The following is a 25,589-nucleotide window of genomic DNA, read 5'->3' as shown; positions in this document are numbered from 1 at the left end:
TTTATCATATAATAAACTTGAATGATTAAATTAGTCTTAAAACATTATTAAGAATTTGTAAAAGAATTCCTAAAAAAATTGGTTCTTTTATAAGTTTGCCTGCACAAAGATGTTTTTCTAATGCATGAAAGAAAAACAAAACAACAAATTTGATTCCCTTTGATAAGATATCCATATCAATTTCAACGAGAATGATTTACATTTGGAGCAACACCCAAATTCAGACAAACCCGATGCTCCTTCAAGGTTCAGTGAGCATTCGTCTAATGGATTTGTGCAACAGGTACATCAGATTTTTCTTCGGCCTCTTCTGGTTGTTTTGGTTGTGGTTCATCTTCTGATTCTAGCGGATCTTTGGGGTGAAAGAATTTTTTTTAGTTATTTTGTATTGATAATTTATTTTCGGTTATTAAAATTTTATAAGCTTATGTTTTCTAAAATACTATAAATTGGTCCCTCGCGTCCGTTCATGTTACCGAGTTTTTCTTCGAGCAAGCTTGCTGGTAAGATAACTGTAGCAGCCCTTTTTACATGAACATCTGAGCAAAGTGGTGCTTGCAGTAGAGGATGCTATTCATTGCAGAATATGATGATGGTGTAAGGAAGTAACCCCCCAGGAGAACAGCTGAAACAGGATTTGTGCTAATTTTCTACCTCCAAGTCACCTGTTTTGGTTTTAACACCAAAAAATGGCAACTTTTTTCATCCCGAATACACGGTCCATATCTGGTTCTTTCAATCAATAACAAGGTAGCAATGCAGTCACTCAAATGGGTTGATCTTGGATTAAGCATCTTAGGTCACCTCAAAAGGAAAAGATAAATGGTGCGCATTTATTGTATTGAGATTTGATCTTCAAAGAGGGATGAACAGCAATATTAATGATATATGAAAATAGAATGAATGTATTTCACATGTATATATACACACACAGATATTGATGAACACCGGTATTAGAATATCCCACTTACAAGCCAACAGAGAGGCAAAGCTAGAAGAAAAGGCAAAGAACAACCCCAAAAAAAATATTCTTCTATTAAATATCAGTTGAAGATGTTAAGTGCTGAAACATGCAAGAAACTTGTTTGGTGTATATCCAGTCGAACGATATTTGGCTGCTGTCTCCTCTATCTTGAGAAACTCCTCGCCTTTCTTGGCTTCTATCATCGCTTTTTTTTCTTCTGCTTCCTTATGGAGTTCAGCCACTTTATTTTTCATTTTCTCAGCATACTCTGCCTTCTTCTTTTCCAGTTTTTCCTGTAAGGAAATAAAAAAGTAAGCCCTTGGTTAAACACAGTGCCCACAATCGATGAAACTTGTAATCCAAGCTAGTTCACTGGTTATGAGCTAATCAGAGACGAATGCTTGATTTTATGCTAGAGACGAAAACATATTATCAATAAAAAATGCAAAGAAAATATTTAATTTATATGAGAATTTGAAATTTTGAGGGACGATCGCCGGTCAATCCCCTCTAGATCCATCCCCGGAGGTAACGATGTCGTAAACTACGGGCTGATATGGTAGAGAATGTTACCTCAAAGCTCCTTAGCTGTGCTTCTACAGCAGCTTTCTTGGTGTTATCCCATGATTCAATTGCAGATATCTTCTTATGGGCCCTGATTCAACATTTTTTCAGCATTCTATGTTGCTCAAATCATGTATGAGATCCCACAACATAAATGGGTACTAAATACATTATCAAACCAAATACTAACACATGTTAGGATTCGAATCTCAAAAATTAGAATATTGCAGAGTTAGTCAGATTATTTAAGTAATCTTTTGTTTTAGTCCCTCTGGCTATGGGAAGCTTGAAAAAAAAAACAAGGATTTGTACAAAATTTAGAGATTTATGCCTCTTACTTGTTGTCTACTTTTGCCTTTTCATTTTCCTCCCATGCTTTAACTAAAGCTAGTCTTTTCTCAGTCTCAACTCTTGCAAGCGCAGAATCTGAAAGCAATGGTCTGATAAAATCAATTATTTTTACAAAATTAAATGTACTTTTGAAATTAATATGTATACCTCTGTTTGCACTTTTCTCTTTAACTGGTTCTTCTGTGGTAAGTTCTGCCAGTTTCAACATTTGATGTCAGATAATGTCATATCATAGGGTTACATAAGAAGGGCTAGAGAAATTTATTTGAAGCCCTTCAACTATTTTGAAAATTCTAGTTAAGCCCTCCTAAAATTTTAAAAATTCTCATTAGGCCTTAAATGTTGAAAAGCTGCCCAAAGTGTGTTTAAAAACAAATTAAGAGATTGCCATGACCAAATCCGAACTCTGATAGAGAGAAAAACAAGGAATCAAAGTCTTTGCAAGGAGAAAACATACTTTCAGGCACAGGGATCACACTCTTCTCTTCAGCTGCATCATGATTATATGGTGCAGCTGCATGATCCTCCATGTCTTGTTTAACAGGCTGCTCCATCTCCTTGAATGCAGCTGCATGATCCTCCATGTCCTGTTTAACAGGCTGCTTCATCTCCTTGGGTTCTGAGGCTTCCATTTGACTGGTCCTCCTCTCCCATAACGTATTCTTTTAACTTAGCCACAGATAATCCACCAGAACTATCAGTTTCCCTCCTTCGATTGAGAATACAATTCTACACAAATTTTAAGAATCAGCCCCCCAAATAAACAAACAGATAGAGAAGAAAGAAAATCTCTGGAAATGTCAGCTGCAAACAATTACGGTGGTTGTGGTAGGTACATATAGAAATCGAAGTTGGGTCACAAAATAAAAGGTATTTCTTTTCTGAATAATTTATTAGTTATTAATAACCTACTCTACATACAATTATTCAAACTTAAAATCTAAAAAATAATATTCTTCTTTAGTACTGAAATGACTCAATGATTCTTATAAAAGGAATTTTTTTTTTGTAAACTTATATATATATTATATAAAAGTAGCTTTCTTAAAGCAAAGAAAGCATCACGCGACAATTTAGGATATAAATAAATATTTTATGTCATCATTTACGGAAACGAGAAGCAAACTATAACTGAACAAACACTGTCTGTGTATTTGCTCATATCCCAATTTCACTGTTTTCTGAAATGAAGTTTGATTAGAAATGGGATCATCTTCAACCTTATCCTCAACCTTCAATTAAAACTAAGAATTTTTGTTTAATTAAAACTTTCACAATTCTTGTGATTTATGGTCCTTCATTATCACGATAGAGGTAACAACTACAGCTGCTCCGGAAAACGACGCCACTTTCAAATGTTAAAACTATTTTATTTTATGCCAACTATACAAAGAGGGTTCATTGTGTAGAAGGTTCAGTCCATGTTCACTACCATTTATGTAGAAATATGTGGTAGGATCTCTTCCATGCTTATTTTGTCTTTTTCTTTTTTATTTATATGCTCTTTTTTCGATTTTTTTTTATTCTATAATCAATTCACATGTCAAATCTAATCTAAACTTTTATCTTACGATTTGACACACTGAATAAAACTTTTATGTCGGTGAATCGTAATGGACTTCAATATGTTGGATGAGAATAAATGTATATAGATGTGGTAGTAGTTTTCAAGATTATATAAATATATATATATATATGCTACAAATGTGTGTTGAGTAAGATTTGATGTGGATTTGATCGTATCTAACCTATTTTATCTCATTTCGTCCTAATTCTTAATGACATAAATGTATTTGAACACTATAGTTCCATTACATAAAATATAATTATTAACCTAATGATCATATTCACGTGTATTTGCAATAAATTTTATTTCTCACATCTTTAATTGAAACATGATAGATTTTGATATTTTTGACTGATTTGATAGATTTTAATATTTTTGATGATGTTACGTCTCTTCAAATCGATTACATTGGTCTTCAAGTATCATGAATATGTGGTTTTGAACAACTTCAAGTGTAATCTGACTGTGTAAAAGTCGTGAAGTTAATCATTTCTCCGAACGTAGACTTCAACCCTTTCCCATTAATAAAAGTCATCTATACTATTTGAAATCAAGCTTAGTATACGGAGTTTTTTTTTTTGATCTCACGGAAATACAACATGGTAGCTGACCGACTGGTAAAGTTGTTCGTTCTTGAATACTATAGAGTTTCATTACTTGATTCTATACCGTCCGACATTCAACTATTTGTTTCAATAAATATATAAAAACCTTTGTAGTGTAGAATTGTTCGTTTTTAAATCATGGACTTAAAACCACATTTCAATTCAAAAAAATATATCATATGAATTTCGAAACTTGCTAAAAATTTTAAAAGAAAATATTTGATCTTTAGGGTGGATTCTTACACACTGACAGTCTTGTTCGTTTTTTTTTTTTTCCTTCTGGAAAAATCTTTCGAGCACTGATATAAACATTCGCTTGTATTCGACAATTCCCTAAATTCATCAGCTTCATTCAAAAGATATCGACAATAGGGTCAGCCTAGAGATTGCAACCATGGTCGAACACGTACATTAGAAAACGAGCAAACGTACAACAGTGGCTTGTGTTAAAAGAAGAGCTAAAATCAGAAATGCCCAGTATTTGAATGAAACGATGGCTGAATCTCCTTTGTGCTTTCTGTCAAAGTAAATTTCCGTGAACCTTCATCAGGGAAAAATTAACTCCAATTGCTTTCAAATTTCAACTTTGGCCTGTTGGTATAATTATTCTTTTCTCCATTGTGACAAATATATAGTCCCCCAAAGCTATGAGAAGGCAGAGTTTGATTATTTTTTTTTAATTATTTTTAAATAGAAGTAGTTAGTCTTGTTAGAAATTGAAAATATCCAAAATTACAATAAGGATTTACAAGTATCACCGTAACCTAAAAACATAATTTAAAAGTTCATTCATAGTATAAGGTAAATTATATCATATATCATTCAATTTTATTTTTATATCGAAAATATCACCATATACCACCACAATTTTGGAATTATAATATAATAATATTATAAATAAAATTACTATAGATTTGATTAAAATATAATTTTATATTTTTGTTCCCTATATTTTTTAGAGTTAATTGCATTACATGTCTTCAAAGTATGATCCTCATTTTGAAATGGTCCCTAAACTTTTAAATATTTTAATTTGATCCCTAAATTATTATTATCATTTTAAATTAATCCTCAAACTTTTAAACATTTCAATTTCACCCAAACTATGATCTTCATTCTAAATTAGTCCCCAAACTTTTTGAACATTCCAATTTCATCACAAACTATACATATATACTAATCACATCCCTTGTTAATAAAATCGTTAGCCAAGCTATATTGTTATATGTTTGAAAAAACAAAATTTAGGTTAAACTATGGTTGAAACTAATTATATATTTGGATGAATTTGGAGATGAAATTGGAATATTCAAAAGTTTGGGGACTTATTTAGAGAGAGGGTCATAGTTTAGGGATGAAATTAGATTGTTCAAAAGTTTAAGTACTAATTTAGAATGAGTCATAATTTGGGGATAAATTAGAATATTCAAAAGTTTTAAGGATTAATTTAAAATGATAATTATAGTTTGGGGACATATGATGTAATTAACTCTATTTTTTAAGGAATGTTAATAATAAATTTATTATTATGATTTAATCTTAAAAGATATCAAATAGTTTTAGGTTAGATTTATGAAGTTTGAAATATTTTTTGATAAAACAAACATTTGATTCATATTCAAGAGGCCAAAAAGGATTGGATTGGAAATTTTAGAGACCAATGATCGTCAACGATGACAGTTGAAAATCACGGTGATGATGGTGAGCGACGACCAACGATGAGACACTTTAATCAGATTCAAGAGTTAAATTAATATTTTATGTAAAGGTAGAGGTCAAAATGATATTTTATCTAAAGTTTAGAAGTTTATTAAAAGTTAATATCTTTTATTAATATGTCACATCATCATCAAACTAATTAGAATTAATAATATAGTTATCAAAATATAAATAATTAAAATATAATTTTTTTTAAAAACTAATAACAAAATTCATTATTAGGGTAAAGTACACAAATGGTCCCCCAACTATAGGATACTACTTTATTAAGTCTCAAACTATTAAAAGTTACAAAATGATCACCTGACTATAAGGAGTTGCTTTGTTGAGTCATTCGACTATTAAAAGCTACAAAATGGTTACTCGACTATTCATTATGTTCCAAATTCGTCCTTTTCAATTAAAAAAATTAACGGTCCTCTGAGCTGGACGTTAATATGTTGACTGATATATGATAAAATATGATCTCATAATCTAAAAAAACTATCATATCCAGTCGGTATGTTAACGTCCAACTCATATTACAATTAATTTTTTTAACGGAAAAGGATGAATTTGGAACATAATGAATAGTTGAGTAACCATTTTGTAGCTTTTAATAGTCGAATGACTCAACAAAGCAACTCCTCATCATAGTCGGGTGATCATTTTGTAACTTTTAATAGTCGGGGACTCAATAAAGTAGTATCCTATAGTCGGGGGACCATTTGTGTACTTTACCCTAATTATTTTTTGTAATTTACCATTAAAAAAGGAGTGAAAAATCCAAAATCAACCAAATTTGCTTAAAATCTTTCGGTTTCTTTCATTATTTGGAAATACGAAACATATACATTAACTTAGAACTAAGTAACGTTCGTGCAAATTTAATTATGATGGCGATTAGTAGTTTTAACATTTTCACTTGGGTTGTCACATTATTATCAATGCACATCTTGACCACAATTAATCATCACCTAATCTCTTTAATCTTTCCTATCTTATCTTCTACTTCCCGTTAAATTGCCTTCAACTTGGCTCACTTTTATAAGTAAACTATTATTATCACTGGCTTAAAACAAAGTTGTTTTATTTATTATGACAACTATTATTGTTTACCGTAGTAGACTTAAAAATATTTTTGAGGATGACCCCATATATATATTAATAATATAAAAATTTTATACAAAATAATCACAGATAAAATTTCAGAATAGATACAATTAATAAAATAAGTAATTAATAAAAAAATAAAATTAATTGATTAGTGAAATCATTGTTTTCTGTTGCTTATCGGCCACAATTGATTGTCCAAATTAAGATAAAACGTACGATGAAGTTGTTTGGAACGAGTTCTAATTACCACTATTGTCCCTTTTTGATGTAATATTTCATAGCAATATTAATTAAAAAATAGAGTAAAAAACAGATTTAGGTTGGTTGAGTTTAGTACAATGTGATAGTGAATATCAGGAATTGATGGGCTCAATAGATCCAATTTAAATGGATCCACCATTAACCTATGTCAATTAAAATTTTAAGTTTTTTGTTTGTATTTTTCTTTTCTTCTTCTTACTATCCCTGCCCTTCTCAACACGGGCCAGATTTTTTTTCATAAAAAAATATTTATTAAAAGATGTTATAAAAACGTTGTAATATTAAAAAGTTTATTAAATGATCATCAAACCACCTTTCGTTAACATGTAACAAAAGAATTGACATAATAAATGACATAAATATTTATTAATTTTAGAGAAAAATATAACATTTTTCTAAATCATGGTGCTTCGACTCATCATTTTTTCTTTTTCATATCTAAAATCGTATAGAAATTATGGGTGTATTGATAAACAGTTACAACGTGACAAGTGAACTCCAAAAGAAAATTCGATCAACTTCACGTGAATACTCGCCTAAGCCTTCCGTAGTCTCTCATGTGTGCACATATTGTGTTCATTATGATTTAACTCTCTTTTCTCTCTTTCCTAATTTATTAGTTTATTTATTATTATTTTTGGTCATATATGTTTTATAATATATATATATATATATAAGGTTATGATCCACTCAGTGTAATTTTTTTTAGTTTTATATAGATTTATGACAGTTATATGAGTACACATATTATGTTCATTATGATTTTACCCTCTCTTTTTTTCTTTCCTAATTTGTTAGTTTTCGTCGGTTGATATTGATAGTTGTAGTCATGGATGATGATCGAAAGATTATGATAGAAACATTGATGAAAAGAATAATAACGACTTTCAATTGAAATAAAAAGCTTAAGGTTTTTTTAACGTGTCATATTGATTTTTTAAATGGTAATTGGTGATAACGATTGTAATAAAAACGAATTAAAAATTTAATCGATATTAAAGTTGAAGATGAATATAAAACATGTTTTAATTTTAAAAAATGCGTCTAAATAATCTCCGGTTTCTAATTTAAATTAAGTATTAAAAAATCCAAACAAACAAAATTAAAAATCATATCACCAACTCAAATTTGATGGATTAAATCTGATTACGTTATGCAGTAAATAGCAGTGGGAAAGTTCGTGTAATAAGTATCAATAAAAAAATAAAAAAATTGTTGTACTTTCTTGGATCTCCACTATTTTGCTCCAATTCATCGATCGGTTACTGTATTTATTTGTCTTTTGAATGTATTCCAACTGTAATCTGCGATCAATTAATATATTTTTCTTTCCGTACAATTGTATAAAATATTTTCTAATATAATGATTTATATTTAGTTTATTTATTAATAATCCATTAAACGATTTTAATAGTAAAAGAAAATATTTTTTTGCCTTAAAATTTTAGACTAAATATTTACATTTGCAGGTAGAGATGTATTGACGTTTTGTTTACCCGAGTCAATTGATCCCACTTGAATCTAAAAAAACCTTTATAAAAAGCAAAACAGTTTTGGATAAGAAAATTAAATATAATTAAAATCATTTGATCCACCGTATGAATTCACTTAATACAAAATCTAGATCTATTGTTGTGTGTGTATTTTCACTGTTAATTGATTAATAAAATTATGAATAAAAATTATCTTATAATCCTCTCAAATTAGTAAAAAGTATTTATCAATTAATTTAAATAAAATATCATAACAAATTATTATAAATAGTTTTTAATTTAATATTAAAATTTTAACCCTTTATTATTTTACTAGACCAACTATTAATAAATTCAATTTTATGGGACAACAATTATTAAGTAGAATTTAATATTTTCAGCTTCACCTTTTTTGTCATCATTTATGCCCGCTTGAACCTCGACCAGAAACTAAAATATTTGTAACAACGACAAAAACTGAAAAGGGGTATTTACGTCATATCAATGACCTTGATTTACTGTTCCCTTAAATTAAAAGTCAAAGCAAATACTATTGTTTTATTAAGCATTGATTATTTAAATTTGCAACCTTCTCCTTTATTTCCTTTTTTGAATTGTTTATTAATTATGCATTTTTCTTTAAAATAAAGTGTGAAATCTCTTCCCATCAAACACTGCTACTTATACGGTTGTTTATTTTTTTTTTTTGGTTTTAACCTAATTAATTGATCAAATCGAATTAGTTCAGTTAATTTAGTCGGTCATTGAATTATTTCGATCGGAGAACAGTTAATAAATTTTTTTGAATTCGGTTAACGGTTAATTCGTTCGAAATCGGTTAATTAACCGAAATTAAATTTTAAATATTAAATATATTATATATAACATATGGACTTAGCCCAAATCATTTAAAACATAATTAATAATTTAAGATCTAATAACTTTTAAACCTAAATCAATATTAATTAATTAAAAATCCATATAAAATTTTTATTTTATAATTATATATTATTTAAATTAATTGCAAACTATTTTTTTGAATTAAAAAATATTCAATTTTAATATAAATTAGAAAAATTTTAAAAAAATTTGGTTAATTCAAAAATTAACCGAATTAATCGAAATTTATTTGGTTCGGTTAATATTTTGAAAAAAAAGTATGATTCGATTAACGATTAAAGAAAAAAAAGTTCAGTTAACTCGATTCATGATAATTCGGTTCGATCAGCCACCGTTTTAACCAAATTAACATCCCTACATCCAAGTAGAAAGTGAAAAAAAGTGAAAGGGCTTCTACTTTAGATCTACTCTCTTTCATTGCTTCCTTGTTTTATTTTTTCGCGCGTGTGAGCACATTTTTTCATTCTGATTTTACTGACTAAACGTTTCCAGGACTCCTGTTTTAGTGCTGCTTTGTTTCCACATTTATTGAAGATAATCAAGGAGTCAGCTGAGCTGCAGTACTTTAAATTTCTTCAAGATGATTCGTTAAATACAAGGCTCATTAATCATAATTGTTAATTCAGTTCATGATGTTACTATGTATATTAGTGTACTGGATTTGGCAGTCTTGTTTCCTTGGTGGTTTTGTTTCGTTATTGCGTTGGTTAATGAGGGGTGGGCTGTTTTTTGAATAGTTTATACTGTGTGGATGTTGTGGACTATGCACCAGTGGTAGTTTTTCGGAGATTGCAGGAACTGGTTATGTTTCGATGGGTTTTTGGAGGTGCTAGGCGAGGCTAATGTTTGGCGTGATTCAGCTGCTTACCTGCGGATGGTTTCGTTTTATCCTTGCTTGGGGACCGGTTTCTGTGGTATTTCTTTTGTTCGGATAATCGCGCGGGATACTAGCGTCCTACAGATGGCCGTGGAGGGGTCCTGGTTGCTGGTATTGGAACTATTATGGGTATTTTGCAAATGTTTTGTCTTGTATCCCTTGGGTGTATGTTTGATTAATTTACTACTGTTGAGTCGTGCTTTTAGCTTGTTCACTCCAAAGCGCACTCTTTTTCCTCCAGATAGGTTTAGGGAGGTTTTTTAACGAGGTATTTGGATGTGAAGTACTTTGTATTGTTTCAATTACAAAGTATATCCCTTTTCAAAAAAAAAAAAAAAAACTCAAGTACTATCTCGTCTTTCAATTTTTTTTTTAAAAAAATTCAATCAATTGAATATTTTCTGGAACTTTTATTTTGTTATCTGTATTTATTAGCTCCATTTCTTAGCAAATGCAGTTCAAACAGCGAACACCGAAACTACTTCAGCTAGTTTGCTTGCTTAAATATGATAATCCTTTGAAAGATTTTAATAGATAATAATTGCTTTGTTTTGTATTGTGATTGCATAATTCGAGGAACCTTGGAATATTAATTAATTTCTGTATAATTTAGGTGACGCTGTTAAATATGCAAACATTGGTGATATCGGTGGTTTCCGGCGATGGGGGAAAACCGACAACAAAACTAGAGAAGGCGACGGTTCTGGACGATAACTGTCGATGGGATAAATCATTTTACGAGTCCGTTAAATATGTTAGAGAGCCAAAAAGTGGGAAGATAAACGAAAAAATCTATCATTAGATACTTTTGATGAATTTGTGTTTTTTCTTTAATTGAAATATAATTAATGTTTTATATGATCGTCGTAGGGATCGGGGAAAGGAGGTTTGGTTGGGGAAGCTTCAATTGATTTTTCCGCTTATGCTGAGGCAATTAAAACTTCTACAGTTTCTCTTCCATTAAAGAATTCAAATTCTAAAGCAATTTTGAATGTTAGTGTAATCTCATCATTCTCTGTTTCTCTCTCATATTTATTCGTATCACGTATTACATTTTCCTTTAAATCTTTCCTCACAAATTTGTTGATTGATGTTTAAAATTTGAATCAAGCTGTTGGTTTTGAGCAGGTTTCAATACAGAGGCTGCAAGAAAATGCTGATAAAATGTAAAGAATCGTCACTTTTTGTTCAATTCTTATTGTTATTTGAAGTTAGTTTATGGAATCTTGGATTGTAGTGTTTGTTTGTTAGCTTTATTATGTGTTGATATTTTTTATTTTATTTCAGAGAGTTGGAAGTAATTGAAGATGCAAGTATTAAATCACAAGATAGAAGCTTGAAGGCCCACTTGAGCAATGATGATGCAGATGAAAGCAATAAGAACGATACTGTTGAAGTAAGGCTCCTATCCCGTTTGTGAATGTGTTCATTTTTGGTTTTCTAATTGCGGTTGTTATTCAGGCCATTTTCTTCTTCTCTAATCTTTTTGCCTCTTAAATGTGCTTAACATAAATGGTGATTGAGAACGGATTTGCTGTTTTAATATTTATTTGTTTATTATCTATGTGATAGGATGTGCCTTTCAGCAAAACCCCCCACAATGTTGAATTGCATGGGAACAATAGAGGATCTAATGGGTTGGATATTACCAGTTCAAGTTCTGATAGTAGCTCTGGATTCGATACTCCACGGGAACTTGGAAATGGAATGAGGAATGACAGCATCCATCAGGACCCTCCTACTTATCTGTCTTCAAAGACTAACACCTCAACTACTCCTAAACCAACACCAGTTGCCTCAACAACGATCTATGACGAGTGGTCGGCAGGTTCTGATCATGGAATGAGTACTGATGGCTCTAATAGTTCCCAGAATACCTTTCCAGGAGAAAACTCCCAACATGGTTCAGATAACGAGATTGAAAAGCTCAAGAACGAGCTCATTGCTTTGTCTAGGCAAGTTGATGTGTCAGATTTAGAAATGCAGACTCTCAGAAAGCAAATTGTGATGGAGTGCAAAAGGGGGCAGGATCTCTCACGGGAAGTCGTTGCTCTGAAAGAAGAGAGAGATGCTCTCAAATTAGAGTGAGAAACTGAAGTTTTCTCAGAAGCGAATGGATGATGCAAACGTAAAAAGCAAGATGCAGTTTGAAAATGGGGACCCTTGGGTTCTTGCTGAAGAAATGAGACAATAGCTGAATTATGAAAAAGACATGAATTCCAATCTTCAGTTACAACTGCATAAGACACAGGAATCAAATGCCAAGTTAATACTTGTTGTATAAGAACTAGAAGAGATTTTGGAGGCGAAAAATGCGGAAATTCCCAATCCTCCCAACAATTCTGGATCCCATGGCAATGCTGAGGAAGTAAGAGAAATCACCTCAAGAAGTGACTCAGATGAGGATGAGGAGCAGAGGGCATTGGAACAGCTTGTTAAAGAACACAAAGGCCCGAAGGAAACCTCTCTCCTGGAACAAAAGATCATGGATCTCTGCAGTGAGATAGAGATCTACAAGAGATAAAGAGGAGCTTGAGGCACAAATGAAGTAGCTAGCACTTGACTATGAGATATTGAAGCAGGAAAATCACATCTCATACAAATTAGAGCAAAGCCAGCTGCAAGAACAACTGAAGTTGCAGTATGAGTGCTCTGTTGGAAACGTAGATGGGCACTCGGTAGTTTATAACACTCGAACCTTTTATTGATACGAAACAAAATACGTTACAATGACACTACCTCAATATTATAATACTAGCTGCTGCTAGTTTACAAACTTACAAATATAGTTTTGCTAAGCTCTCTCTATTTTCTCTAATTTTTTCTCACTTCTCACTCGTATTTTTCTTTCACTTACTCACACTCCCTTTGCTACAAATTACACATATATATATAGGAAAACTAAGCCGACTTATTAGAAGCTCTAGTTGCTTCTCAATTTTTCTGCCGCCTCACTTTCTCTTGTCTTCATGCCGTGTAAATTCAATTTTGCAATCTAGCTTTGCATGTGTTGCCAAGTTGCCTTCCATGTGATAATATTTTTTTATTGTTGCCATGCTTTGTTGCTGCCACGTTTCAACCAATTGAAAAGTATCTTTGCCTACATTGAGTTTGAATTCCTAACACTCCCCCTTAAACTCGACTTTCCATTCCAAGCTTTTGTTTAAGGCGGTTGAATATATCTGCTCTTAATGGTTTTGTAAAAATGCATGCTAGTTGATCTTCAGTTCTGCAGTAAATTATCTCCACATTTTTGTTCTTCACCTGCTCTCGTATAAAGTGATACTTTGTATCAATATGCTTGCTTCGGTTATGAGAGACTGGATTCTTAGCCAGGGAAATTATAGACTTGTTGTCGACATAGATTGTAATTGGTTCTTCTTGTGCCAAATTTAGCTCGTTCAAAATATTCTTTAACCACATTGCTTGGCAAGTGCACGCTGCTGCGGCTATGTATTCTGCTTCACATGTTGAAAGAGCTATCATTTGTTGTTTCTTTGATGACCACGAAAATGCTGCAGAGCCGATATGAAATAGATATCCAGTTGTGCTTTTCCGATCGTCTAAGTCTCCCCCATAATCACTATCAGAATAACCAACCAGCTTCGAATTTTCTGAATGCGTGTAGAATAAGCCATGACATGTTGTACCTTTGACATATCTGAGGATTCTTTTTGCTGCAATCCAATGATCTTGTTTCGGATTCTCCATCAATCTGCTTACCAATCCCACAGCGTATGTTATGTCTGGTCGTGTGATAGTCAGATACCTTAGACTTCCAACGATGATTTTAAACAACGTCGGATTCACTTGCTCTCTTGTTGAATTCACACTTAATTTGATGCCTGGTTCTACTGGAGTGGCTACCGGCTTGCAAGCTTCCATTCTGAATTTTCTTAAAATTTCTTCTGCATACTTCTTTTGTGATAAAAATATTCCTTCTTGCGTTTGCTTCACTTCAACTCCAAGGAAGTATGACATTTCTCCAATATCTGTCATTTCAAATTCTTTAGTCACAACTTTCTTAAAATCATTGAACATACTTGGATTATTTCCTGTGAAAATCATGTCGTCCATATATAAGCACACGATCATGATATCACCGTCTTCATTTTTCTTTGTGTATAAATCATGCTCGTATAAACTCTTCATGAACCCATTTCTCTGGAAATATTCATCAATTCTCGTGTTCCATGCTCTCGGGGCTTGCTTCAGACCATATAGAGCTTTCTTCAATTGGTAAACTTTGTCTTTATGTCCCTTTTTAATGTATCCAAGTGGTTGCTCAATATAAACTTCTTCTTCTAGGTAGCCATTTAGAAATGCTGACTTCACATCCATTTGATAAATTTTCCATCCTTTTTGTGCTGCAACTGTTGTGAGAAGTCTGATGGTCTCGATCCTTGCTACTAGAGCAAATACTTCATCATAGTCTATTCCTTGTCTTTGCTTATAGCCTTTGACAACTAGCCTCGCTTTGTGCTTTTCGACCGTTCCCTCTTTATTGGTCTTAGTCTTGTAAACCCATTTTACTCCAATTGGGTAATGACATTCTAGTTGTCTTGTTAGCTCTCATGTATCATTTCTTTCTATTGATGCAATTTCTTCATCCATTGCATTCCTCCATTTGTCATTTTCAACCGCTTCTTCGTATGTTATTGGATCACTGTTCACAAGTAAGCAGAAAAGTGAAACATTATTTAGCTCATAATCGTTGTACCTTTCTGGCATTCTTCTCTCTCTTGTGGATCTTCGAACTTCTGTGGGAGGTGCTTCAGAATCTTCTATTATGTTGCTGGCATCGCTGCTGCTGCTTGACGATGATGGTATATTTTGTTGAAGACCTTGATCATCAGCTTATTCATCTTGATTGATAAGATCGTCATCTTTAAAAAATAGTCCTTCAACTTTATTTTCTTCTTTGCTCCATCTTCAATAGTCTGCTTCATCGAACTCAACATCTCTTGAAATTATTACCTTCTTGGTAAGATGATTATATAATCTGTAAGCTTTGCTTCTTTCATCATAGCCAATGAAAACACATTTTTATCCTCTGTCATCAAGCTTCTTTCTGGTCTGTTCAGGAACGTGGGCATATGCGATGCATCCAAAAATCTTGAGGTGTCCAACTCTTGGTTTCTGTCCACTTCATGCTTCGTTTGGCGTTATATACTTCACACTTTTTGTTGGACATCTGTTCAATAGGTAAACTGCACATCGAACTGCTTCAGCCCAGAAATTTCTCGGTAGTTGCTTACCTTTTATCATGTTTCTCGTCATGTCAAGAATTGTGTGGTTCTTTCTTTCTACAACTCCATTTTGTTGTGGCGTGTATCTGGCTTTCAACTGATGGATGATGCCATGCTCTTTGCAGAATTCTTCAAATAACTTTGATGTATATTCGCCTCCTCTATCTGATCTGAGTATATTCAAATATTGACCGTTTTGTTTTTCCGCCATTGCTTTAAATTCTTTCAATTTTTCCAGCGCTTCTGACTTTTCATTCAAGATATAAATCCAACATTTTCTACTAAAATCATCAATAAAAGTTAGGTAGTACATGTTACTGCCAAGTGATGGTATGTCAAAAGGACGAGTTATATCTGTGTGTACTATCTCCAGTGGTCTTCGAGCACGCCAGGATCTACCAACTTCAAAGCTTTGTCTATGTTGTTTTTCTTTGATGCAAGCCTCGCATAATTGATTTGGAGGATTGATCTCTGGTAGTCTTTTCACCATGCTTGTTTTTTATAACAACTTCAAACCAGAAAATCCAAGATGTCCATATCTTAAATGCCACAGCCATGAATCATCTTTGATCGCGGTCTTTATGCACTTGACTTCTCCCGACTCGATATCAATTGTAAAGAGACGATTTCGAGTCATATCAGCTTGAGCTATCAATTCTCCTTCTTTATTTTTAATGGCAAGCGAGCGACTCTTCATTTGCAGTTTATATCCTTTTTCCAGGAGTTGACCAAGACTGATGATATTACTTCTCAAAGCAGGTACATAATAAACATCTGAAATGTATTTCTTTTCTCCATTTCACTGAGTAATCATGACTTCGCCTTTTCCTTTTAGTTCTGCGTGCGAGTCATCTCCGAAAGTTACTCTCGCATGGACTGTTTTATCTAATTTCACAAACAGTTCCCTTTGACCACACATATGGTTACTGACACAATTATCAAGATACCAAATATTTTTCTTGAATTCTTCATTTCTTTTATAAGTGAGGAATACATGAGATTTTTCAATTTTTTCTTCTTCAGCTGCTGCTACATTATTTCTTTCTTATTGTTTAGGAGCATATTTATAGTCATAACTATAATGACCATACTTATTGCAATTATAACATTGTACCTGGAATTTATTTCCTTGTTGATATATGTCTCTACCTTGGCCTCGAAATCCTCATCCACGACCTGATGTTGGATTGCTTTCACTTATTTGATCGGTGCCATATGATCTACCACCACGTCCACAAGTTCCTCGTCCTCCTCTATATCTTCCATGATAACCACCACGATTTCCTATACCTCGTGTGTAGCTGCTGCTAGCTTCTCTTTCGTTGACATTCATCTTGCTTTGTAGAGCTTGCTCCAAATTTTCTGAATCTTCATTTTGTTTCATTTTCTGCTCATGGGTTTGAAGTGAACCCACAAGCTCATCAATCGATATTTGGGATAAATCTTTTGATTCTTCGATTGCCACCACCATGTAATCGAATTTTCTTGTCAATGACCGCAAAAATTTTTCCATCACTCTAACATCATCGAGAGATTCGCCATTTCTTTTCATTTCATTTACGACCGCTTTCACACGACTAATATGATCATCGATTTTTTGTATTTTTCATTTTTAACATCTTAAACTCAGCTCTGAGAGTTTGTAAGCGTACCTTCTTTGATTTTTTGGCACCTTGTAGAGATTTTTGCAGAATTTACCACGCTTGTTTTATGGTCTTCGCATCAAAATTTTTTTCAAAGATAGATTCGTATACTCCTTGAAAAATAAAGAACAACGCTTTTTTATCTTTTCTTTGGGATTCCTTCAAAACCTTCTTTTCTTTATTTGTTAGGGTTGCTTCTGCTGCTGTATTTTCAGGCTCGGTGTAACCATCCTCGATGATATCCCAAAAATATTGGGAGCCTAGTAACGCCTTCATTTGAATGCTCCAATTGCCATAATTCTTCTTTGTCAAGATCAGGATTTGAGGTTGAATCATGTTGGACATCTTATCCACCATGTTGAACTCGAACCAAGCTCTGAGGCCACTTATTGGAAGCGTAGATGGGCATTCGGTAGTTTATAACACTTGAACTTTTTATTGATACGAAACAAAATGTGTTACAATGAATCTACCTCAATATTACAATACTAACTGTTGTTAGTTTACAAACTCACAAATATAGCTTTGCTAAGCTCTCTCTATTTTCTCTAATTTTTCCTCACTTCTCACTCATATTTTTCTTTCACTTTCTCACACTCCCTTTGCTACAAATTACACACACATATATAAGAAAACTAAACCGACTTATTAGAAGCTCTAGTTGCTTCTCTATTTTTCTGCCGCCTCACTTTCTCTTGTCTTCATGCCGTGTAAATGCAATTTTGCAATCTAACTTTGCATGTGCTGCCAAGTTGCCTTCCATGTGATAATATTTTTTATTGTTGCCATGCTTTATTACTGCCACGTTTCAACCAATTGAAAAATATCTTTGCCGACATTGAGTTTGAATTCCTAACATGCTCATCTTCTTTTGCTAACATAAATGAACTTGAGACCCTAATCGAGTTCTTTGAAAGTGAACTCAACAAGCAGTCAAAAGAATTTTCCTACTCTTTAGCCATTATAAATGAACTAGAGACCCACATCAAAAACTTGGAGGAAGAGTTAGAGAAATAGGCACAAAGATTTGAAACGGATCTAGAATCTATCACACGAGCCAAAGTTGAGCAGGAGCAAAGAGCTATGGAAGCCCTGCGAATGACAAGATGGAAGAATGTAAGTACAGTTGAAAGGCTGTAGGAAGAATTTAAAAGACTCTTCATCCAGATGACCTCTACATTTGATGCAAATGAGAAGGTGGCTATAAAGGTTCTGACTGAAGCTAGTGAACTACGCTCTCTAAAAAATCAGTTGGAAAAACTGCTCGAGAAAGCTAAGGCAGAGCTCCAATCAGTTAGGGAGGATTATGAGGAAAAACTCTTTAACATTTCCAATCAAGTAAGTCTAAAATCAAATCGAATAGAACAGATGTTGGACGAAATTGATGATAAGTCTAACATGCTTGTACAACAAAAGAAGTACGGGGAAGAATTTAGTGGGGCTCTTACCCAGTAGATTTGCAGTCTAAAAGCTGAGACTGAAAAACTGATTATAGAAAATAATTGCCTTCTTTAACAAGCTAAAAACTTGAGTCTTGAGTTGGAACACAAAAAAACATTAGCTAAAGAAGCTGAAGTCCAGCAGCAAAGAGGATATATAGAAAGAAATAAACTGGTGAGCGCAATTGCTTTGATGAAAAATGAAGCTGCTAAAGCACTGGAAGAATTGCAAATCATGAAGCACCTGAAGGATGAGAAAGAAGAGAAAGTTGAATCTCTACAATCAGAGTTGTATATCCTCAAAACTCAGTGTGATAAACTGAAACATTCTCTGTCCGAGGATGAAGTAGAGAAAGAAAAACTCAAAAAACAAGTAGCTCAAATAAAGGGAGACCTTAAGAAGAAGGAATATGCATTTACTGGCATGGAAAAGAAGCTGAAAGAGAGCAACGGAAGAGCAACAGTTTCTCATGGAACAAGAACACCATTAAGAAACAATAAATCTCCCACGGTTCCTGGCCGTCCTAAAGCGGTTGCAAGCCCGAGGGAGAAAATAAAGTTACTTGAGGTAAATTTACACATCAAGTTCTACCTAAAATCAACTTCCAGTTTGAAACTTTGTTGCAAATGGTTTAACAATGTTGAGATATGATAATTCATGTGAATCAATGTACTCGTGCATGTCATGCATGTGAGCTAATAAATGGTGATGGATTGGTTAATCATCACGTGAAGTTGTTAGGAATCTATTTCAGGTTGTTAGGTTGTTAGAGTCTGTTATTAGAGAGCTATAAATGTAAGTGCAATCAAGGAATGAGTGATACAATTCCAATAATAGAATGTTTTTCTTATTCAAACTTGTTTAGTTTCTTTTCTGCAAATTCCAAATGCCTAACATGGTATCATTCGCCGGACGTTCTTGAGGTCCTTATACTCGTTGTGCTCATCTCTTGCTCATGGAAGTTTCTACTGGCAAGACCTTCACAAACAAGAAGGTTAACATTATCCTTGATGAAGCCAACTTCCAGTTATGGAAGCAACAGATTCTTTAAACAATTCGCAGTCACCGACTGGAACAGTTAGTAATAAGAGCCATGCGTCCTCCTCCTACAACAATCGAAGATGAGAATGGTAATATGGTGACAAATGATCTGCATGAGGAGTTTGTTGCACAAGACAATGCATTAGCCTCTTGGCTGCTCTCTACGATCAGCCTGCACTTGTTGTCCCAGTTCATTGGAGCGGAGACGGCAGCGGCGGTTTGGAGCAAGGTGCTGTAGTTTTTTGTAAGTCGCTCAACAACAACGGTTATCAGCCTTCAATATAAACTTTAATCACTAAAGAAAGGGAGTGATAGTATGCGAACATATCTCACTCGCATCAAAGAAGTGTGTGATGCGTTAGATTCTTGTGATAGTACCATACCTCAGGCTGAGCATGTTGCAAGCATTCTAAAGGGACTTCCCCGGGAGTATCAACCTTACATAGCGTTTATAACCACCATGAAAGAGGCCCTGTCTCTTGATCAGGTCTGCTCGATGTGGATTGATGCAGAAACGCAACTCGCTGGATTTGATTCTCAAGAGGAGTTTCTGCCGATGAGTACCAATTTTGGTCAGTTTGGTTCCACTTTGAAGAACACTACTCAAGCATTTCATAATTGATAGTCAGGACAATCTGGAACCAGTACCGGTGGCCGAGCTGGAGGACAAGGTTGTGGTCGACCACGGGTTCAATGTCAGTTATGTGGCAAAAGTGGTCACCTCGTTGTTGACTGCTGGTATAGGTTCGACCAGTCATTCACTGGCCAATCAACTAAGCGTGCTGTTAGTCGTGGTGGTTCGGGTTCTGTGAACTGTTCTAGCATGCAATCGTCTCATCTTGATGTGGATGAAACACATGAGTGTTATTCGATTCAACCACATAGTCATATCACCACAAGTACGAGGGATCACTGGGTACTGGATTCTGGGGTCACGCATCATGCTGCTGCTGACTCGACCAAAGTTCATAGCCAAAAGGAGTTTTCTGGACCAGGTAAATTAATGGTTGGTAATGGTGGTTTACTTTTAATTCAGGTCATTGGTAAATCAGTCTTGTCATCTCCTTCTCGAGCTTTAGTATTAACTGATATTCTTCATGTACCCAAGGTTACTAAAAATCTTCTTTCAGTCTCTAAGCTTGCTAAGGATAATGAGGTGTACTTCGAGTTTCATGCTTCACGGTGTTGTGTACATGATAAAACCACACGCGAGGTTCTGCTGCAGGGACAGGAGAATGATGGCTTGTACCTGTTCCAAGTTGATGATAGTTCTACTAGAAGTACTTGTTTTGTAGCTAATAAAATTGTTGCCTCGAGTCATTTGTATAGTTTGTGGCATAGGCGCCTTGGGCACCCTGTTCATGGTATCCTCGAACGAATATGAAAATCTCTTGATGTAAACGTTGAACAAAGTAATGAAAGTTGCACTGCTTGTTACATGGGAAAGAGTCATAAATTTCCCTTCTCGAATTCAACCACGTTGTATAAATCTCTTTTTCAGCTTGTGTTTACTGACTTATGGGGGCATCGCCTGTTGTCTCGAATGGGTTTAAGTATTATGTTAGCTTTTGATGCTTGCACTCGACATACGTGGTTATACCTTCTTAAGGATAAGTCTCAAGCCATTCAGGCATTTCAATTAATTTGACAGCTTGTAGCAACACAGTTTGAGTCCACGGTCTTGGTTGTTCAAAGCGATTAGGGCGGTGAATATCGTCGATTGTCTCGCATACTTGCTGAAGCGGGTATATCTCATCGCGTTATATGCCCACACACGTCTGAGCAAAACGGTGTTGTAGAGCGTAAACATCGTCATGTGATTGAGATGACCCTAGTTCTGCTAGCACAAGCGTCCATGCCTACAAACTACTGGTCCTATGCTGTGGTTATGGATGTTCACTTAATTAACAGATTACCCTCGAAGGTATTAGCTGGAAAATTACCCTTTGAGTGTATGTTCAACAAGAAACCTGACTATGGCTCGCTTAAAGTGTTTGGGTGTAGGTGCTTCCCTCACCTACGACTATTCAACAATCACAAACTTGATTTCCGGTCTCAACCCTATACATTTTTTGGTACAATTCCTCAACACAAAGGCTTCTTATGTCTCATGCCTGACAAACGTGTTGTGGTGTCACGACATGTGAAGTTTGATGAGTGGTGCTTTCCATTTGCTTAGACTAGTCCTGCTGAACAAATGCGAGTTCATCCGCAGCTGAGCCAAACTCTTGACATAGTAATTGATACTAATAAACTGGGTGTTGCTACTGCTTCACAACCAGAGCCCGCTGACTCGCCTGAAAACACTCATGTGCATATTCATGCATGGCCTGGTGCAGACAATGAAACTGATGCAGTACCTGAGGAGACTGAAGTCGTTGAAACTGTTGTAGAAGCACAACCACCACCTACTGCCAGAACAGAAACAGTAACTGGAAATACTCATCCTATGCTAACTAGGAGTAAATGTGGAGTGTTCAGACAAAAAATGTACACCACATTGTTTGATGATATTGTTCCAACAACTGTTGAAGAAGGTCTTCACTCTGCTTCATGGTCAGATGCGGTGCATGTTGAATATTCGGCGTTGATTCAAAATGAAATGTGAAGTCTTGTCCCTCTACCTGCTGAAAGGAGTGTCGTAGGGTGTAAGTGGTTATTTAAGATTAAACGAAATCCATATGGTTTTGTACTCAAGTACAAGGCGCGGTTGGTAGCAAAAGGGTTCACTCAAGTCCCTGGATTCGATTTTACAAACACGTTCAACCCAGTAGTAAAATTTTCGACTGTCTATGTTCTTCTAGCCATGGTTGTTGCGAGAGGCTGGGTCTTGAGACAAGTCGATGTCAATAATGCATTCTTAAATGGTGATTTGAGCAAGGCAGTGTACATGCAACAACCACCCGGGTTTATGCGTTGTGCTAAAGATGGTACTCTACTGGTGTGTAAGTTACAGAAAGCTCTCTATGGTCTTCGACAGGCTCCACGCAACTAGAATGATAAGCTTAAAGCATGTTTTTTAGAGCTCGATATTATAGAATCAAAGGCAGATGTGTCATTGTTTGTTCGGATTCAAGATGATTGTAGTACATATGTTTTGGTGTATGTTTATGATATCATCATCACTGGCACTTTATCCTCTGTTGTTGATCAGGTTATCCATTTACTCAGCTATTGGTTCTCGCTTAAAGATCTTGGTGAACTATCATACTTTCTATGGATAGAAGTTAAGAAGATTGGTGATGGCCTGCTGTTAAATCAGCGTGCTTATATATGTGATATGCTGAAGAAAATAAGCATGAGTCAAGCTACGCATGTATGTACTCCGATGGTTGCAACAAAACTTACTGATCAACAAAGTGATTTGATGACAAATGCCCGAGAATATAGAAGTATTGTGGGTGCACTTTTATATGTCTACCATACACGGCCGAACATCGCGTTTGTAGTTAATAAAGCTGCTCAATTCATGCAGTCTCCCCGAATGAGTCATTTTGCATCTGTTAAACGTATCATACGATATATGGCGGGTTCGCTTGATCATGGCTTGATGTTTTCAAAGGGTGATGCATGGTTATGTGTCAAAGCATTCTGGGATACTGACTGGGCAGGTGATGCCAGTGATCGCAGGTTCATGACTGGGTACTGCGTGTTCCTCGGAGAGTGTTTGGTTGTGTGTAACTCAAAAAAACATAAGATTGTTTCTCGGTCAACGATGGAGGCAGAGTATAGAAGTGTTGCTGAGTCGGCAGCAGAGGTGACATGGCTTACTGCGTTGTTGTGTGATCTTGGATTATCGATACAAGAAGCACCTGTTATCTGGTGCGACAAAACAAGTGTTGTGGCTTTGAGTGTGAACCCGATTTATCATGCTCAGTCCAAACATGTTGAACTTGATGTTCATTTCATTTGCGAGAAAATTACAGCCGGTGCACTTCAGGTTAGCTACGTTCCTGCTGAATTCCAAATTTCAGATGGGCTCACCAAGCCATTGACTAAACCTGCGTTTGAGCAGTTTCGTAGGAAGTTGAGGGTTCTCTCGTGTTAAAGAGGAGGAGAAAAAAATAAGTGGAGAGAATGTTGAGATATGCTAATGCATGTGAATCAATGTACTAGTGCATGTCATGCATGTGAGCTAATAAATGGTGATGGATTGGTTAATCATCACGTGAAGTTGTTAGGAATTTGTTTCAGGTTGTTAGGCTGTTAGAGTCTGTTATTAGAGAGCTATAAATGTAAGTGCAATCAAGATGAGTGATACAATTCCAATAATAGAATGCTTTTCTTATTCAAGCTTGTTTAGTTTCTTTGCTGCAAATTCCAGATGCCTAACAAACAACGATTCATGATCAAGCCGCAATCTTTGTCAGAATATTCCTCGTTCCCCTACTAAGATCAATTTTTCCCTTAGTTTTTCTTCCTTAATGGTGTGCAGTTAAGGAAATATTTTGCTCATAGTGATATCTTTTTCTCATGGCAGGGACAAATAAAGTTAAAAGAAACTTACCTAGAAACATCCACAAATATTTTCCTGGAAAAGGAGAAGGAACTTCAGAAGAAAATTGATAAGTTAGAAAGCCGAGTAGAAGAACTCAACAAGCACAGCACCAGCTTTTATGAGTACGAACTTCAAAAGGTCAGAAACATTGTACCATGATTGAGAAGAAAAAGGAATTAAGATAAAATTTAAGGGAAACTATTACATCAATGAACAACAATTTGAACTGTTATTACTGAACTTATGTTCTTGCCATAACATTAACTTATGATGGCATTCTAGTACCTTAACAGTTGTTTCATTATAACAATATTCTCAAGTGTATCGCTTGTTTCGGTTTGTAGTCCGTTTCTTCCTTACTGAACTTGTATTCTTGTTCGGAATTATATATTTTGTTTCAAAATGGTAAAATTGCAGGTAGTTAAAGATACTAAGGAGGCAATTGAATCGAATGTCATTATATCAGATGAGAACTTAAAGGAAAGGTAAGACTTGGAGATATAGAGCTTAACTATTGTAATCGTCATTATATCACGTGATAAACTGCTTTCATTGATTTCTTATCTTCAGAAATGACGATTACAGTTTATCTGTTAAAGAACAAAATGTCTGTATTGTCCATAAAGACGATAGCCAGGATGATTTGGTTGTGGAACTAACAGCATTGAAGGAAAGAAACAAATCTATGGAAAGCGAATTGAAGCATATGCAAGAGCGATATTCCGAGATAAGCCTCAAATTTGCAGAGGTTGAAGGTGAGCGACAACGAATTGTGATGACCGTGCGTAAAATAAAGAATGCAAAGAAGAGCTGAAAGTAGTCGATTTCTTGGTATACAAGGTACGACATATATAGCTGAAGTAGCATTCACCTCACCTAGTCGTTTCCATACATGGTTATTTTTTTTCCTTTATACCTTTCATGTTTGATTCTTCTTCTCACAATTTCATTTAAATATTTTCATGAACATTTCCATAAATATAATTATTTCATTTTTTTGATAAACTAAACTAGCTATTCTTTTTCCATAAGAAAATCTAGTTCTTCTTTTATACTCTTTAGGGACTATAGTGTCGAGTGATCTTACATTTCTGGAATAAAAATTTCTATTTAAAATTTTAAAATAATCTTAAATAATAATCTTACATTCCAAATGAAATATAAGAATTAAGCTAATTTCAAATTTCAAGCAAAATGTTGGAGACAACTATTGCTTAATGAAGACTCACAAGCTGAACACTTAATACATACTTTTAATGAAATTAAATAACAATAGTTTCAGAAATTTATCAAACTATAAACCAATTAGAGTTTAAAATATATATGAAATCTATCTAGTTATA

General features: G+C 34.4%; 1 protein-coding gene and 1 pseudogene across 2 annotated transcripts; one reads left to right on the top strand and one right to left on the bottom strand.

The window, feature by feature from the left end:
- Nucleotides 1-922: 922 nt before the first annotated feature.
- Nucleotides 923-2,725, bottom strand: LOC120193509 (remorin 1.4-like). 2 transcript variants are annotated; one of them, XM_039195995.1, is made up of 6 exons: nt 2,443-2,725; nt 2,337-2,367; nt 2,027-2,071; nt 1,867-1,954; nt 1,538-1,619; nt 923-1,257 (listed from the first exon to the last, which is right to left on the bottom strand). In XM_039195995.1, the coding sequence occupies exons 1-6, from the start codon at nt 2,509-2,511 to the stop codon at nt 1,057-1,059; spliced, it is 516 nt and encodes a 171-aa protein (XP_039051926.1). In that variant the 5' UTR covers nt 2,512-2,725; the 3' UTR covers nt 923-1,056. The 2 variants fall into 2 exon arrangements, with proteins under 2 accessions (XP_039051926.1, XP_039051925.1); XM_039195994.1 differs by having other exon boundaries at nt 928-1,257; nt 2,337-2,374; nt 2,450-2,719.
- A 1,320-nt stretch (nt 2,726-4,045) lies between these two features.
- Nucleotides 4,046-25,060, top strand: LOC120193625 (annotated as a pseudogene).
- Nucleotides 25,061-25,589: the final 529 nt, after the last annotated feature.

Source organism: Hibiscus syriacus, unplaced genomic scaffold (genome assembly GCF_006381635.1).
Source record: "Hibiscus syriacus cultivar Baekdansim isolate YM2019G1 unplaced genomic scaffold, ASM638163v2 tig00116996_pilon, whole genome shotgun sequence".
Classification (NCBI taxonomy): Eukaryota; Viridiplantae; Streptophyta; class Magnoliopsida; order Malvales; family Malvaceae; genus Hibiscus; species Hibiscus syriacus.
Note: the sequence above shows the minus strand (reverse complement) of the source record. Positions and strands in the feature narration are given on the sequence as shown.

Bases quoted from the DNA above. Each gene is read 5' to 3' on its own strand.
- LOC120193509 (XM_039195995.1), bottom strand. From the start codon at position 2,511: ATGGAAGCCTCAGAACCCAAGGAGATGAAGCAGCCTGTTAAACAGGAC. The intron at 2,072-2,336 runs GTATGTTTTCTC...TGAAACTGGCAG, and splicing joins TGTGATCCCTGTGCCTGAAA to AACTTACCACAGAAGAACCA. The intron at 1,955-2,026 runs GTATACATATTA...CATTGCTTTCAG, and splicing joins AGAGAAAAGTGCAAACAGAG to ATTCTGCGCTTGCAAGAGTT.